The sequence below is a fragment of the Lathyrus oleraceus genome, chromosome 7 (assembly GCF_024323335.1).
Source record: "Lathyrus oleraceus cultivar Zhongwan6 chromosome 7, CAAS_Psat_ZW6_1.0, whole genome shotgun sequence".
Taxonomy (NCBI): Eukaryota; Viridiplantae; Streptophyta; class Magnoliopsida; order Fabales; family Fabaceae; genus Lathyrus; species Lathyrus oleraceus.
Window position 1 is genome coordinate 177,046,825 of NC_066585.1, and position 18,142 is coordinate 177,064,966.

Here is an 18,142-nt window from a genome sequence, read left to right on the forward strand (position 1 = left end):
CTTCTTCTTTTCAACCAGAAGAGCCTTCAGCTCCTCCTGTCCCTTGGATAAGCTTAACATCATCTCCTTGAACTGAGCATTTTGAGTCTGGAGATCTTTGACAGTCTGTTCGAGATCCATTTTTCTGTTTAAGAGGCAGACCGTGAGAATATGGTCTTTTAGAACACCTGTTATGCAATGTTATGTTATGCGATGCAATGTATGAAATGTTTTCAAGGACTTTTGGAATTTAACTCTGCATAAATCCCCAACAAGAGGGAAATGTTTTATTGCTACCTTTTTTTTTTTTTTTTTTTTTTTTTTTTTGATCAATGTTCATTACAAAAGGAATAATAGTAAAAATACAAAGCTCAAGTCTCCCAGGGGCGACTTCTTTTCGGGCGAAGATATGCATTGAGTCTTCGTTCCTCATTAAGCTGACTGGTGAGCTCTAACACTTTCTTCCTTTCTGCATTGAACTGAGCTTCGAAAGTATCTCTCTCTTCTCTCAACTGGGTCCAGGATCTTTTCAATTCCTCAACATCAGTAGGCATATCTGGATAAGGAATGATCTGGGAAGTAGCTCCTTCGGCCTCTGATTCAACAATCAATGGTCCGACTGTAAGATATGGCATGACAAGTTCGTGAGCTCTGGCGCGTACCCATCTGAGATAAGGCTCCATAGGAATAGAATTTTTCTTTCCTAAATTGCTTCTTTTCACCATGCCCCAAGCTCGTACAAACCTTTGGCGGAGACCTCGAGAGTCATTGTCATAGTCAAACACTGTACCTTGAATAATCATTTTATGTGGACCATCTCTTCGAGCATGCCCAAACTGACGTAGGGCTAAGGCAGGATTATAAGTAATACCTCCTCTTATCCCCAGGAGTGGTACATTAGGGAATTCTCCACAACGGTCGATGAGAGTGACGTTTTCTCTGAGATTGGAACACCAACGGATGTCTGAATGGGAGAGTGCCATTATCCTTTGAGACCATTTCAGATTTTGATCATTCTTCAAGACTGATCGAGGGAGGTGCGAAATAAACCACCTAGACAACAAAGGTACGCAGCACATGAGAGTCCCTTGCCTCCTCATAGTACGAGTGTGAAGGGAATGCAAGACATCTCCAAGCAAGGTAGGCACAGGATTATGAGTGAGGAATATCTTAATAGCATTCACATCTATGAATTGGTCCGGATTAGGGAATAGCACCAAACCATAGATTAGCAATGCTAAAACATCTTCGAAAGCATGGACATTCACAACTTTTAGGAATTCTCGGGCCTTACTTATCAGAAATTTGGCAAGTAAACCTTTCGTTCCACTCCTTGTTACCCAATTGGTCTCAATATCAGATTTTGTCATGCATAAAGCTGCGGCAACTTCTTCAGACTTTGGCATCTTTTCTAGACCACTGAAAGGTATTTGGTCCAGGATAGGTATCCCGAGCAGCTGGGAGAATTCTTCTAATGTGGGTACCAACTGATAATCTGGGAAAGTGAAGCAATGATGTTTAGGATCGAAGAACTGGAATAGAACTCTCATCATATCTTCTTTGAAACCGGTGGTAACTAAGTTGAGAAGATGACCATGTTTCTTGTGGAACTGAGCATGATCGGGGAGTTCTGACACCAAATCCTTGAGTTGAGGAGAGATCGTTACAAGATTGATCCGGATAGTCTTCCTGGAAGCCATAACCTGTTCAAAGAGCAAAGCTAAATTCCTAAGTCCTTGAAATGGTTAGTATGATAATGCCATGATGCTATGATGTTATGATGTTATGATGTTATGCTGTTATGCAAGCACATACATGTCACACAACAATCATTCCTAGGTTTTAAGGCTTGCATGAGTTCCATAGGTAAGTACCCTCCCCACTGAAGTTTGGTTGGTTCAACCTGTCCTAGAATAGTAACCGGGTTCTAGAAGGATCTCAAATCATCGACCTTTCTTTAAGTCCACTTCAGTGCAACACCAAGCGGTTGACCGGAGCTTCCCTAAAGTCCAATCTCAAAGAGTGTAGTATCGAGTATCAACCAACCTCAGTCGGAACCGAAGCCAGTTATCTCACTACTTTCTAATGGCTAGGATGAGTCAATTAGGGTTCTAAAGGTCTGGTTAATGCTCTGATGACACCACGCGGAAGCCAAATTTTTCCTCAAGTAACATGAGGAACATCAGGACAACCAAAGTGTCACATTAACCGTAGCCATCATTTTGACCATTCCAGTATACGCCGGATAGTCGCGATGATCTATTGCTACTTACCTAAGGTACACTAGATCCGGGTGTAGGATCTTTCACTCAGACAATCCCTTAAAACGAAAGAACAAATTAAAACATAAATGATTTTTGATTTTTTAAGGTGGACCTCTCTTTAGTGAGTCCCCAGCAGAGTCGCCAGTTCTGTCATACGGTGAACTGGACCTTATTGGATTTGTAATCGCAATGTCGCGGTTAGCAAGAGTCGCCACCGACTTTTCTTTTATCCCATAAGGAAAGGTGGAAAAGAACAGGAAAGACCTTAATTTTAAATTCTTAGGTTCGGGAGGTACTTTATACAAAGGGAAGGTATTAGCACCCTTTGTATCCATGGTTATCCATGGGCTCTTAATTGCTCAATCATTTATGTTTTCTAGTTTGAAAAAGGTGGTTGAGAAATGTGTGAAACATGTTTTGAAAATGAGAATTTAACTTTGTAATGATTCTTGCATGAATGTATACAAAGTGGTTATCTCGTTTAGTTTTTCGAAAATAGTTTAGAAAAATATAACTTGGCAATGATCCTAGTACGGATGTATGCTAAGTGGTGATTTTCTAAAAGATGTTTGAAAGGTGTGAGGTGTGAAAAGCATTTTTGTTATGAATGAGCAATTAAGGTTATACCTGTCCGAGGTCTTTCCGGGCGTTTCCTATCCTTATGAGGGTAAAACTGTCCTTACTATTGAGAAGTAAGTAGTTTTATCCTTGGGATGTAGAAGGGTCATCGTAGGGTCATCGATTGGTCATTGAAGGCAACAGTTGTGAGGATACCTTAGCATTCGAAGGGACTATCATCATTTAACCGTAGGCTACACCGAAGGGTCATCGAGGGGCAACATCGTATTTTTGAAGGCAACATCCGAGGGACTATGATGATTTTACCGAAGGGTCTTTGCTAAGGATATCCCCATATTCGCGGGACATGACCGTAATATTGTAATCGTGGGGTAATAGAGAGAGGTCCGATATCATTAATTTAAAGTCCATGTTTTAAGTTCATTAGGTAATTATGGTGAATTTCCACATTAAAACCAATTAAAACCAACACATTAAAATCAATCAATACATTAAAAATCGACACATTAAAATTAATTGGTAATCAATATGAATCTTCACATTAAAGTGAAGTAATTTGGACTCCATCTCCACGAAAGTCTCTCGCACGTAAGGGTACCTAGCCGGCCACTTCATTGGGGATATGGAAGCTTTTACATCATTCAACGCACGGGTTAGAGCATAAGGATAAAATATGATTTAATTAATACCATAAAATGCCATAAAATAACAGTTAGAGTTCAGGCCAAATGATGCAACAATAATGAAATACACATAAAATGGAACAGCAAAGGGACAAAGCAGCCACTGTCCCGTTCGCTGCTGCCTCGCCTAGCGAAGGCTCAGCGAAGGCTCGCTGCAGACTCGCCTAGCGATGAGCTAGCGAGCGACCACGGGTTTGGAATTTCAGAACAGCATGACTCCAGCATATTACATATCTTATCACATTCAATTACAGCAATAACAGGGTCCAATATTCATGATGTTCAGACACATTTAAGCTTGCATGCAAAGTATGAACTCGTATCCAAAAATTCAATATATCATGCGGTGTTATGCATTTAGAGCTTATGGAATGAAGACATAAAACGGTAATGATACACAAACCTGTTAGCAACCTAGTGATGATGCTGAATTGACGGATCCTTGCTGGTGTCGGGTTGCGTTGGGCAGTGGTAACTCCGGTGCGGATACGTGGCCGTCAAAGTTCCCGTGCTAGGGTTTCCGTCCGCCTTTCTCTGCTTTTCCGTGTTGGTTCTCCGTTTTTCGTCCGCCTCTGGGTTTTTTTTTTCGTGGCAGAAGAGCATGTATTTATAGTAGTGGCAATGGTGACCTAATGGGCTTGAAATGAGGTCCAAAATTTCCAATTTTCGCCAGCTTCGCTAGGCGAAGGAATTACTCGCCTAGCGAGCAAATTAGGTTTGGGCTTTTTCTGGACCTGACGCTTCGCTGGGCGAGTGGCATGCTGAGATACTCGCTAGGCGAAGGAGCTGCTCGCCTAGCGAGCAAGCTACTTTGGACCGCCTGTGGATTGGGCCTGTAGTGAGCTGGGCTTTTGTCCGTTTGGCATCAGTGCCTTGCGGAACAAGTCAGAGGGTCTTGGAAAATGCTTTGTAACACCAATGGGCAAATTTTGGGGTATGACAACAACTCTCCCCCACTTAAAAGATTTTCGTCCTCGAAAATTTGCCTCAAACGAACAACTCCGGATATGATTCCCTCATCTTATCCTCGAGTTCCCACGTAATATTTCCATTGGCGACTCCGCCCCATATCACTTTTACCAAAGCAATCTCCTTACCACGAAGCTTCTTCACTTCTCGATCTTCAATCCGCATAGGTGATGTATCAACCGTCAAATTATCCCGTACTTGCACATCATCTAACTGAACAACATGTGATGGATCCGCAATGTACTTCCTCAGTTGAGACACATGGAATACATCATGAAGATTAGAAAGTGATGGTGGTAATGCAATCCGATATGCCACTTCACCTATCCTCTCGGAAATCTGATAAGGACCAATGAAACGCGGTGTCAACTTACGCGACTTCAAAGCCCTACCAACACCCGTTATTGGCGTAACTCGAAGAAACACATGTTCGTCTTTCTCAAACTCAAGAGATTTCCTCCTCTTATCATGATAATTCTTTTGACGACTCTGAGAAGCCTTCATCTTCCTTTGAATCATCTTAATCTTATTTGTAGTCTCTTGAATCAACTCGGTTCCAACCATAGCACTCTCTCCCGATTCGTACCAACATAAAGGAGTTCTACACCTTCTGCCATAAAGGGCCTCAAACGGTGCCATCCTAATACTCGAATGGAAACTGTTATTATATGTGAACTCGATTAAAGGCAAGAAACTATCCCAATTTCCTCCTTGTTCCAAAACACAAGACCTCAAAAGATCTTCAAGTGACTGAATAGTCCTCTCCGTTTGACCATCAGTTTGCGGATGATATGCTGAACTCAAACGCAACTTCGTGCCCAAAGCACTTTGCAAACCTTCCCAAAATCTCGAAGTGAACCTCATATCTCTATCCGAAACAATACTCAACGGTATACCATGCAAACACACAATCCTCTCGATGTACAACTTAGCAAGTCTCTCCATCAAATAATCCATCCTCATCGGAATAAAATGAGCACGCTTCGTCAGCCTGTCCACAACGACCCAAATCGCCTCACAATTACTCGATGTTCTTGGTAAGCCCGAAACAAAATCCATAGAGATACTATCCCACTTCCACTCGGGAATAGATAACGATTGCATCAAACCAGACGACTTTTGATGTTCAATCTTTGACTTTTGACAAGTCAAACACGAATACACAAATTCCGCTACATCCTTCTTCATACCTTGCCACCAAAACATCTTCCTCAAGTCTTGATACATCTTAGTAGCACCAGGATGAATACTCAGGCCACTTCTATGCCCTTCCTCAAGAATCCTCTTTCTCAAATCCATAACATTCGGAACACACACTCGATCACGACACCTCATGATACCATTATCATCAATCCGAAAGTCACCACCTTTGCCTTGGTTAATCAATGTTATAACCTCGACTAACTTCAAATCTGACTTCTGACCTTCTCTAATCTCGTCAAGAATGCCACACGTAAGCTTCAACATTCCAAGCTTAACACACGAAGACGTCGCTTCACAAACCAAACTCAAATCCCTAAATTGCTCCAACAATTCAAACTCTCGCATCATCAACATAGACATATGCAATGACTTCCTACTCAATGCATCGACTACAACATTCGCCTTCCCAGGATGATAATTCAAACCAAAATCATAATCCTTCAAGAATTCCAACCATCTCCTTTGCCTCATATTCAATTCTTTCTGATCGAACAAATACTTCAAACTCTTGTGATCACTAAACACATCAAACCTCGATCCAAACAAGTAATGTCTCTAAAACTTCAACACAAACACAACGGCGGCCAACTTTAAATCATGCGTCGGATAATTCTTCTCATGAACTTTGAGTTGCCTTGAAGCATAAGCTACCACTTGCCCTTTTTGCATCAGAACACCTCCCAAACCCAACAAAGAAGCATCACAATACACAACGAAGGTTTCTAACGGATCCGGTAAAATCAAAATAGGAGCCGTAGTCAATCTCCTCTTATGCTCTTGAAAATTCACTTCACACTGCGAAGTCCAAATGAAAGCTTGACCCTTCCTAATCAACTGCGTCAACGGTAACGACAACTTAGAAAATCCCTCAATAAACTTCCTATAATAACCAGCCAAACCAAGGAAACTTCGAATCTCAGCAACAGACTTAGGAGCTTCCCACTGAGATACAACTTCGATCTTCGTAGGATCCACAGAAATTCCACCGCTCGAAATCACATGTCCAAGAAAACTTACTTCACTCAACCAAAATTCACATTTAGAGAGTTTAGCAAACAACTTCCTCTCTTTCAACACCGATAACACAACCTTCAAATGCTCTGCATGATCCTCTTCGCCCTTGGAATAAATCAATATATCATCGATGAACACAACTACAAACTTATCCAGATAATCATGAAAGATTATATTCATATACTCCATAAATACACCAGGTGCATTAGTCACCCCAAAAGGCATCACGGAGTACTCGTAGTGACCGTACCTTGTCCTAAAAGCAGTCTTCTGAATATCCTCAGCCTTTACACGAATCTGATGATACCCAGACCTCAAATCAATTTTGCTAAACACACGCGCTCCAACCAGCTGATCCATCAGATCGTCAATCCTCGGGAGTGGATACTTGTTCTTAATTGTCACTTTATTCAGTTGTCTATAATCAACACATAATCTCATAGAACCTTCTTTCTTCTTGACCAATAGCACAGGTGCACCCCATGGCGACACACTAGGACGAATAAACTTCTTCTCGAGTAAGTCTTCAAGTTGACTCTTCAACTCTTTCAACTCAGAAGCGGACATTCGATAGGGAGCCATCGATACAGAACTAGTTCCAGGAACTAAATCAATCGAAAACTTGACCTCTCGTTCCGGCGGTAAATCACTTATATCTTCCAGAAATACCTCCGCAAATTCACAAACTATTGGCAGTTCTTCGATCGTCCTCTTCTCACGAATATCCAAAGTTGCCAACAACATAAACAACTCGGCACCATCTTGCACCGATTCATCAACTTGCTTAGCAGACACACACCAATCTTCCTTAGCACCAACCTCAGGAAAATAACCGTCTTCTCGAAACAGTTGATATACACCCGATTAACTTTTAACCAATTCATACCCAAAATCACGTCGAGTTGCTCTAACGGAAGACAAACTAAATCAATTCCAAAATCCCTACCAAATATACTCAACGGACAATTCAAACACACATATGAAGTAGAAACAGAACCCATAGCAGGTGTATCAATAATCATACTTCTACGCATATCAGATGATATGAGATTCAACCTCTTAGCATAATCCAAAGAAATGAAAGAATGTGTTGCACCGGTATCAATAATGGCAATCAAAGGTGTACCATTAATAAAGCACGTACCTTGGATTAGTCTATCATCGGTAGTGGTCTCCGCACCAGACAATGCAAACACCTTCCCCTTCACTTGCTCCTTCTTCGGCTTATCACATTGCGAACTAATGTGACCTTTCTCACCACAGTTGAAACAAGTTATGTTCAAACCAACCCTACACTGGTTTGCTCTGTGACCCATCCTGCCACAATTGAAACACTTCCCAGAATCTCTACTACACTCCGTAGCACGATGGCCTTCCACACCACATTTGAAGCACTTAAGTGGAATAGAAGATACTCCCCCACTTGGCTTCTTGCCAACACTAGATTGTCTCCTCTTGTCATCATATGGTTTCCTCCGATCTTGGTTTTTCCGCTTCAGACTCTTGTAGACAGAAGCACTCTCCCTACTATCCTCATCATAAATCCGGCTCTTGTTAACCAATTCTGTAAAATGAGTAATCTGTTGGTAACCAATGGCCTTCTTGATATCATGTCTCAAACCATTCACAAACTTCAAACATTTAGATTTCTCAGCATTAGCAGTATTGTAATGAGGACAATACTTGATAAGCTCCTGAAATCTAGCAGCATAATCAGCAACGGTACCATTTCCTTGCTTCAATTCAAGGAACTCCACTTCTTTCTTCCCACGACAATCTTCTGGGAAATAGTTCTCCAAGAAGGTATCACGGAAAAGAGTCCAAGTAACTTCAATGTTGTCTTCTACGAACCTCTGAAGAGTGTTATTCCACCAATCTTCAGCTTCCTTCTCAAGCATATGGGTACCAAACTGCACTTTCTGAGCATCAGTGCAGTTCATGAATCTAAATATCTTCTCAATTGCTTTCAGCCAAGCTTGAGCTTTCTCAGGTGCATGCTCACCCTCAAAGACAGGAGGATTGTTCCGCTGGAATCTCCCCAAAGCACGGAACTCATCATCATCTCCCTTTTGGTTACCGGCATTCGCATTCGCTTGATGGATCTAACCCATGGATTCAGCCAGCATCCTCAGCGCCTCATCAATGGCATCGTCATTCCTGCCTGCAACCATCGTTCTAAACAACCCGAAACATCAAACAAACAGTATCGATCGTGTCAGATACACAAATCAAATACCACGGAAAACCTACTACTATTGACCAACTGGTCGACCATGCTCTGATACCACTAATGTAACACCCCTTTTTCTACCCCAAATTATTTAGCATATAATCAGAGTAAATGAGCACGCATATAAACAAAAGGGCGTCACATCGACGTTTTCAAAATTTAAAACTTTCAAAAACCAACAATACACCTGGTCATTCAAAATAACACATTTCACTCATCATGAATATTCAAGCAATATGCGTTCGCAGCGGAAAATAAAGAATACTCATGTAATTCATAATATGATCCATGTCCCATACCATGATCATCTCTCAATAATCACTTCAAATTCAGATAAAACAATTAATGACATAAAGCATATCAAATAAGATACGAGTTCAATACCACTAATCTACCCAGTGTTACATGACCAGAGCATTGACTCATTACCTAAATTCAAACTAAATACGAAAACTCTCCAGCTATTCTTGAGCAAGCTACCGTCCACCTACTCCAGCAATACTACTCGGTAGTATCTGCACGATACCCATGTAAAGGTAACATTCAAACAGAAAGGGTGAGAATTCAAATCATTATGAAATAGCATAATAAGGCACAATGAATTAAAACACAATTTAAGAATTCATCACACTTGGTATAATCACGTCAATAATATTAACCAACAATCATTTCATATATTTCAAACATACATCGCATTCACATCAATACATGCATTCGATGATCACATAACTATGGATGACTCAATGCAAGACAATGTGACTCCATGCATGTGGTACCTCAATGTGAACTCAAAGTTTCACCGCTTTCCGATTCAATATCTAGAATCCAAGCCACGCTTCCGATCCGGACAAGACCAAAGCCCTACGTCTGTTTCCAATGAAGGATCACCGCTTAATACTACGCCTAATCCCAATTAAGGATTAACGTCTGCTACGTCTGTTTCCAATTAAGGATCACCGCTTAAATACTACGCCTAATCCCAATTAAGGATTAACGTCTGCTACGTCTGTTTCCAATGAAGGATCACCGCTTAAATACTACGCCTAATCCCAATTAAGGATTAACGTCTGCTACGTCTGTTTCCAATTAAGGATCACTGCTTGACCACTTCCACAATGAAGTCAACCATGTTATGAATGAATGGCCACATACCAACACATATGCAATTAAGACCATCTATATACCGTCTTAACATCCCACATATCACCATGACTCACAATTGGTACATATACACATTCATCACAACACATCAATTATGATTACATATACACATCCATAACCATAAATCATTCACAATTCAATAATGGTATACATACACATTCATACAATATATTATTCACTAATATAGGCCAATCATCAAATATGTACACATAGATTTCATTCCAAAACGCACACAACATTTAAATATCAATTTTTCACTTTTCAAACAGTGTTAACCGGTTAACGCCCTGGGTTAATCGGTTAACGCAAAACAGAATGCGCTTCTTGGCAATTTTTAACAGTGTTAACCGGTTAACGCCCTGGGTTAACCGGTTAACGCAAAACAGAAAGTTGTTCCTGCGCTAACACGAAACAGAATGCAGATTTCCCCGCATTTTTCATCGTTGGAGGGCTTCCGGACCTCCGATTTCGATTCCGTAAAAAGCTACACGTTCAGAAAATTATGACTCATCCAATTATATATTCATTCACAGGTTTAGCATAATTTAATCATCACAATTCAAGAGTATTTATCAAGACCTAATAATTCCAAAACCATGCCAATTAAGGATTTTAACCTAAATCATGTTCCTACCCATTGACCAATCATACTAACCCATAATAATAAGGATTTCCTCCCTTACCTTGTCAATTTGATGGAAACCTTGACTCCTCTCGCTTTTCCTCTCCTCTTTCTCTATTGCTTTCAGTGCTCAAGTGAATTCTAATTCTCACTCCCTTCACCTCTTACTATTTATAATAGTATTCTAGTTGGGCTTAAATCATCTAATTTAATCACTAGGCCCAATAATACCTAATATTTAAATACCTCTATTTAAATTCAAATAATTAATCACTCACTATGCACACCAAGTTAATTAATTAATTCAGTTATTTAATTATATCTCATACCAACTAATTAATTAATTAACATACTAATTCAATTAATATAATAAATTATTATACTACCTCACAACCCCTTAATTACTTAACACTCCAAATAATTAAATTAAAATATAATAATAATAGTATAATAATTAAATACTAAAAAAATGGGTTGTTACATCTGGATAAATCTTTGGGATCCAACAGGTTTAACCCTGCTTTCTAAACGAAGTTTTGGGATTTGCGCGGGGATGATATTTTTGTTGTTGTTACTCACTGGTTGGATAATGGTTTCTCTCCTTTATTTCTCAATGAGACAAATATCTATCTTATTCCGAAGTGTGTGAAACCTAATAATACGAAGGGTTTGAGACCTATCTTGCTTTGCAATATGGTTTCGAAACTTTTAGCTAATAGAATGAAAGTTTATTTATCAAAATGTGTGTCGAAAGAGCAATCGACTTTTATTGAAGGTCATTCCATTCTTGATAATGCCTTGCTAGCCATTGAATTCATTCATGCTTTAAAGAGAAAGATACATAGGTGAGTTGACTCTCAAAATTGACATTAGTAAAGCATATGATATAGTGGATTGAAGTTTTTTGAAAGGTGTTCTCAGTCGTATGGATTTTCCAGAGAAGTGGATTCATTGGGTGATGATGTATGTCGGATCAGTTAATTATTCTGATTTGGTTAATGCATATAGAATCAAACATATTCAGCCACTGAGAGGTTTGAGACAAGGGGACCCACTGTCCCCGTATCTCTTCATTCTAGTAACAGAAGGATTCTCTACTCTCATCAATAGAGTTGTGAATAAAGGAGATATCCATAAAGTTCATATTTGTAGAAGGGTACCTAGTGTGTCCTATCTATTTTTTGGCTGACAATTATTTTCTGTTTTGTAGGGCCAATTTAACATAGGTGACAAATCTTATGAAGTTGATTAAAGTCTATGCAAAAATCCTCGGGTCAAGAGATAAACATGACTAAATCAGAAGTGTTTTTCAATCGCAATATTAGTAGACCGACGCAAGAAGACCTAACTTGTATTATGGGAGTCTGACAAGTGTTAGGCACCGTTATGTATTTAGGTTTGCCGTCGATGATTGGTAGAAACAAAAAATCTACCTTTGCCTTCATTAAGGATTGTATATGGAAGAAAATAAACTCTTTGAGGGGTATGTCATTGTCAAAGAGAGACAAGGAGATTATGATAAAGTTCCGATGGGGGAGAGGAAATAATAATAAAGGAATAAGGTGGCTTGCGTGGGACAAATTAATGTGTCCTAAGAGAGACAAAATGTTTGATTTCAGAGATTTTAAAGTCTTCAATATGACTATGGTTGCTAAACAAGATTGTTCAAAGATTCTAGGCATAGATGAATTTCATTAAAATATACTGTCCAACTAATTAGAAATTTATCCAAATAAAAATAACTTTACGTTTAATTCACTTTTAACCAAAATCAATTTTCTTCATCCTAAAATCAATTTTAGATGTCTCACTCAATTCTACTTATGATGAACCAAACACTTTAAAATTAATTCAACTCCTAACAAATCAAACACTTCAACTTCAAAATCAATTATAAGCCTAACAAATACTTTTATTTATTTCAAAATAAAAATTTATAAACTAAATATGAATTACAATTAAATGATTAACATGTGTTAAAGTTTATATTTTAAGACTCTATTTTGTGTAGGACTATTATTTTTAATAAACTCATTAATTTGTAGGACTAATTTATGTCACGTATTTTTATCAAATTTAGACATTGTTCCTTTACAAAAGGTATTTTATTATTATTTATTATTATTATTATGTTAATTTATTTGCTTTGGTTTGTTCTAGTCCAAACTAAAGCTAAAAATTCTCATGAATTTTCGCACATTTTGAGATTTTTCGTAGAGAAAAATAAATAAAAATAATTTTTTGGCTTACCTTGAAGAACACGAATACGATTCCCTTCTTACATTACATTTCCACCGCACACCCTCATCACCGCACTCGTCACCACCAAAACCCTAAACCCTATTTTATAGCCAAACAAACCCAAACTAAACCCCTCTTTCTCATTCGCCATACTTCTCTCGATTCTTCGATCCACCATGGCCGCCACCTTGCTCCGTTCTCTCCAACGCCGCAACCTCTCTTCTTCCTCTGTCTCCGCCTTTCGATCGGTACATCTCTTTTACTTCATTTCCATTTCCAACTTTCTGTTTCGGTTCATTTAGCCTTACATTTATTTTCAATGTTTGATGAGTTGGCTTTTGTGGATAGCGAATCAATCCGTGATTTATGAATAAACTGTTGAAAATAGTCTATAGTTTTTTCCTATTGTTACGTAATTGATTTTTAAGATCTGCAAGGCTGAGACTGTGGTTACGTGGTTATGATACTTTGTTGTGACTTTCGAAGGTGGATTCCGTTTATGCATAATTGAAGGATTAATTTGCTGACAAATCTTTGGGTTTTGATTGTTTTGAGGGACTTTTTTAAACACAAATAGAAGCACTTGTAACTTTTTGATGTTACTGATTATTAGGTTATGTACTTTTTGCTGGATTACTTGTGCAACTGGCTTGACTGTTACACATGTTCAATTACAGGATTATATTGTTTTGTTGCATCTAGTCTAATTTTTCATGATCCACAATTTTAGAACTTATTCTCCAGTTGTGGATAGTAAACAACTATATATGTATATCAACTGATGATATCATGGCATAATTCATTGAATAGTTTCTGTTAGACTTGTTTTGGTCTTATATGTGGTGAGCATTATTCTGAAGACAGTTTCATTTTTTTTCTTTTGCGTGGCTGTGCAGTTGACAGGCAGCACCAAGACATCATATGCAACTCACAAGTTGGCAAGTTTGACTCGACCTTTCAGGTGCCTTGTTTTGTTGTTTTTTCAGGCGTTACACTGTGTTACCCTTTGGTAATTCCATTTTTTCATCAAGTTTGCTCATTGTAAAATTGCTATTGTTCTACAGTTCAAGACCCGCTGGTAATGATGTCATTGGAATTGATTTGGGTACTACCAATTCATGTGTTTCGGTCATGGAGGGAAAGGTGGGACTCCTTCTCTTAATTATTTTCAGACATGTGTTTGCTACATATTTTTTTTCCTGGACTAATATTTATGCACTTCTCAGAATCCCAAAGTTATTGAGAACTCTGAAGGAGCTCGAACAACACCATCTGTGGTTGCTTTCAACCAGAAATCAGAGCTTCTTGTTGGTACACCAGCCAAGCGTCAGGCTGTGACTAACCCAACTAATACCCTTTTTGGTACCAAACGTTTGATTGGTAGGCGCTTTGATGATGCTCAAACACAAAAGGAGATGAAAATGGTACCCTACAAGATTGTTAGGGCACCCAATGGAGACGCATGGGTTGAAGCCAATGGGCACCAATATTCTCCCAGCCAAATTGGTGCTTTTGTTCTTACCAAGATGAAGGAAACTGCTGAGGCATACCTTGGAAAGACTATTTCTAAAGCTGTAGTTACTGTTCCAGCGTACTTCAATGATGCTCAGAGGCAGGCAACAAAAGATGCTGGTAGAATTGCCGGTCTTGATGTCCAGAGAATTATCAATGAACCCACTGCAGCTGCACTTTCATATGGCATGAACAACAAGGAGGGTCTCATTGCAGTTTTTGATCTTGGAGGTGGAACATTTGATGTGTCCATTTTAGAAATTTCTAATGGTGTTTTTGAGGTATGTACACTTATATGTTCTTTTCTTCCATTCTTCTTAACTCATAATTAGGAATTATAATGGAAATGGTCGCTGAGAACATCTTTTTCAGGTGAAAGCAACAAATGGTGACACTTTCTTGGGAGGAGAAGATTTTGATAATGCGTTGTTGGACTTTCTAGTGAGTGAATTCAAAAGAACTGAGAGTATAGACCTTGCAAAGGATAAACTTGCTTTGCAGAGGCTTCGAGAAGCTGCTGAGAAAGCAAAAATTGAGCTTTCTTCAACTTCACAAACTGAAATAAATCTCCCTTTCATCACTGCCGATGCATCTGGTGCAAAGCATTTGAACATCACATTGACTAGATCCAAGTTTGAGGCTCTGGTAAGCAACCTGATTGAAAGGACGAAGGCACCATGTAGGAGCTGCTTGAAGGATGCTAACATATCTATCAAGGATGTTGACGAGGTTCTTCTTGTTGGAGGGATGACTCGTGTACCAAAAGTCCAGCAGGTGGTTTCGGAGATCTTTGGAAAGAGTCCTAGCAAAGGAGTAAATCCAGATGAGGCTGTTGCCATGGGAGCAGCTCTTCAAGGTGGTATCCTTCGAGGAGATGTTAAAGAGCTACTACTCCTCGACGTAACTCCTCTATCTCTGGGTATCGAGACTTTGGGAGGTATCTTTACAAGATTGATCTCCCGCAACACTACAATTCCTACCAAAAAGAGTCAGGTAATTGCAATTACCCCAGTCACAATTGTTTCCTACTTGCCAGATTCTGAAGAAGTTAATTTGGTTCTTTCTATAGTAATTTAACATAAATCACACAATTATGTGCTTAATCAAATTTAGCACATCCTCTTCCAACCAACAAATAAAGCAGGTATCTTACAGTACAGACATTCCAGGGGTAATTAGGAGAACCCATGCATATAATTAAAGTACTCTTTTTTTAGCCAGTTTTTTTAACTTCAGATGTGTATCCAATTTAGTTTTGTTTAATGTAACAAGTGTGTTCTAAATTTGACACCATTGTTTCAGACGTTTTCGACAGCATCTGACAATCAGACTCAAGTGGGTATCAAGGTGCTTCAAGGGGAGCGGGAAATGGCCGCAGACAACAAAAGTCTTGGAGAATTTGACCTTGTTGGCATTCCTCCAGCACCAAGAGGTTTGCCTCAAATTGAAGTCACATTTGACATAGATGCCAATGGGATTGTCACCGTTTCTGCCAAAGACAAGTCCACAGGAAAAGAACAGCAAATCACCATTCGCTCATCAGGAGGACTCTCGGAGGATGAGATTGATAAGATGGTTAAAGAAGCTGAGTTGCACGCACAAAGAGACCAAGAAAGAAAGGCTCTCATTGACATTAGAAACAGCGCAGATACAAGCATATATAGTATCGAGAAGAGTTTGGCAGAGTACAGAGAGAAGATTCCAGCCGAAGTTGCCAAAGAGATTGAAGATGCAGTCTCAGATTTGAGAACGGCAAGGGAAGGGGAAAATGCCGACGATATCAAGGCAAAACTTGATGCAGCAAACAAAGCCGTGTCCAAGATTGGACAGCATATGTCAGGTGGTTCAAGTGGCGGTCCCTCTGAAGGGGGTTCACAGGCTCCCGAAGCAGAGTATGAAGAGGTCAAGAAGTGAGGAGGCAACTTAGGCGGGGCTCTGTAGCAGTTTTTTTTCCTCTTATTAAACATCACATAATTGCTGGAATCATACAAGGTTGCTTATTTTTGTATTTAATGTTTAAAGCCATTTTTTACTAGAAGGCTTCTTATTTTGTAGTGCTTATGGAGTACTGAACACGGCTGTCTGAATAACATGATTGAAATTTATTCACAAGTTATCTACCATTGAATGGTGGTTAATATTATTTTGCACTTTGATTGAAGACTTGCATATGCTTGTACAACTTTCACAGGAGAAAAGGTACACAGCAAGTTATATTTACTGTTCTGGCATTTTGCCATGGATAGATTGTTTTACCTGTGCTAGAAATTACAATTACCACTTGACGATGAGTGTGTTGACGTGCTAGTCTCAAAGACCATAAGTGTTAGGGGAGTGGTGCAGCTGGAGCTTTCATTCAGCTCATGGTTGTAGTGAGACATAAGGAAAATTGCACGTGCTGCTTTTTTTAACCATAAATGTTTCTTTTGCATCATCACTTTTTTTTTTGACATAAAGGGATTGTAGAACATGGTAGTTGAAGAAAGAGTTTGGATTCTTAATTAAAAGTTAGTAAAAGGTGAGTAAGCATATGCTCAACCAGTAAACCACCAACTCGAATGTTATGTGATTGTGAAAGAGACGGTTTAATGACAACAAGGATGATTTGTGTAGATGGTCAGATTAATTTGTCATATGATCATCTGCTTAATTAACTGAGGGAATTTCAACATTTATTTTGACCATTAGAGTGTATCAAAGTTGATTCGGATACTAAGTTGACTCACTTAAGTTTAACCTTTTGAGTGTCAAAGGTTGAATTGTGAATTCAGTATCAACTGGTTTTTTTAGTGTATATTAAACTCAAATTTATATATTGTTATAATAAATATTCTCAATTTTATTTAAAAATATTTAAGATATATTAAATGAATTAATTATTTGATTAGTGATGAACACTTGATCCGGTGTGAATTGAGTGTTTCAACAAACTTTCAGCTGATTTTTTTTTTATTTAGAAAAGTTATATTGAATAGATTATAATTATTCTCATCATTTTGACGATATTAAAAGAACATAATTTTAATTAATTTTTTTGTCACAAGTATTTATTTAATATATTTTTATAATAAATTATAATATATTGTAAGAGATTAGTATGCATGAACTGAAAATGTAACCTATGCATCAAATCAAATTCCTGTATGATACCATTTTTTAGGTTAATTTCAAAAATATCTCAATTAAAATCTATTTGGCATGATTTAATTTGATTCACGTGTTAAAATATTTTACCTCTTCATTGTATGAATATAATTTCTCATATTATTATCATTATCATTTTTATTAAAAGATATAAAAAAAAAATAATTTTACTAATTGACGAGTAACAAACATATGCGTCCTATGTATATATTCCAACAACTTTCTTTAATAACTTATTTTACATAAAAGAAGTGTTAACAATCTAGAGTCTGGAAAAATTATAGTTAATTATTTTCGTTTTTATGATGATAATAGAAAGAAAAAATAGTAATTTTAGATTGTGATACAAATGTGAGTTAGAAGTCTCATATTGATGAGAAATGGAGGTTGAAAATTTTATATATAGATGACTCATATACCTAATTCTTTAAATTTTTTGGTGAATATATGATATCTCTCACATTTGTGTGGTTGTTCTTGATCCAATGCGGATGCTCTCCCTCATGATCCATCAATGATATCAGATCCGATGGTTTAACTA

At 38.3% G+C, this 18,142-nt stretch overlaps 1 protein-coding gene across 1 annotated transcript; it reads left to right on the top strand.

The window, feature by feature from the left end:
- The first annotated feature begins 12,897 nt into the window (after positions 1-12,897).
- Positions 12,898-16,666, top strand: LOC127108308 (heat shock 70 kDa protein, mitochondrial). Its single transcript, NM_001427118.1, has 6 exons — positions 12,898-13,193; positions 13,842-13,906; positions 14,010-14,088; positions 14,172-14,738; positions 14,830-15,450; positions 15,760-16,666. Exons 1-6 carry the CDS (start codon positions 13,122-13,124, stop codon positions 16,369-16,371), a joined length of 2,016 nt encoding a protein of 671 aa, NP_001414047.1. The 5' UTR covers positions 12,898-13,121; the 3' UTR covers positions 16,372-16,666.
- Positions 16,667-18,142: the final 1,476 nt, after the last annotated feature.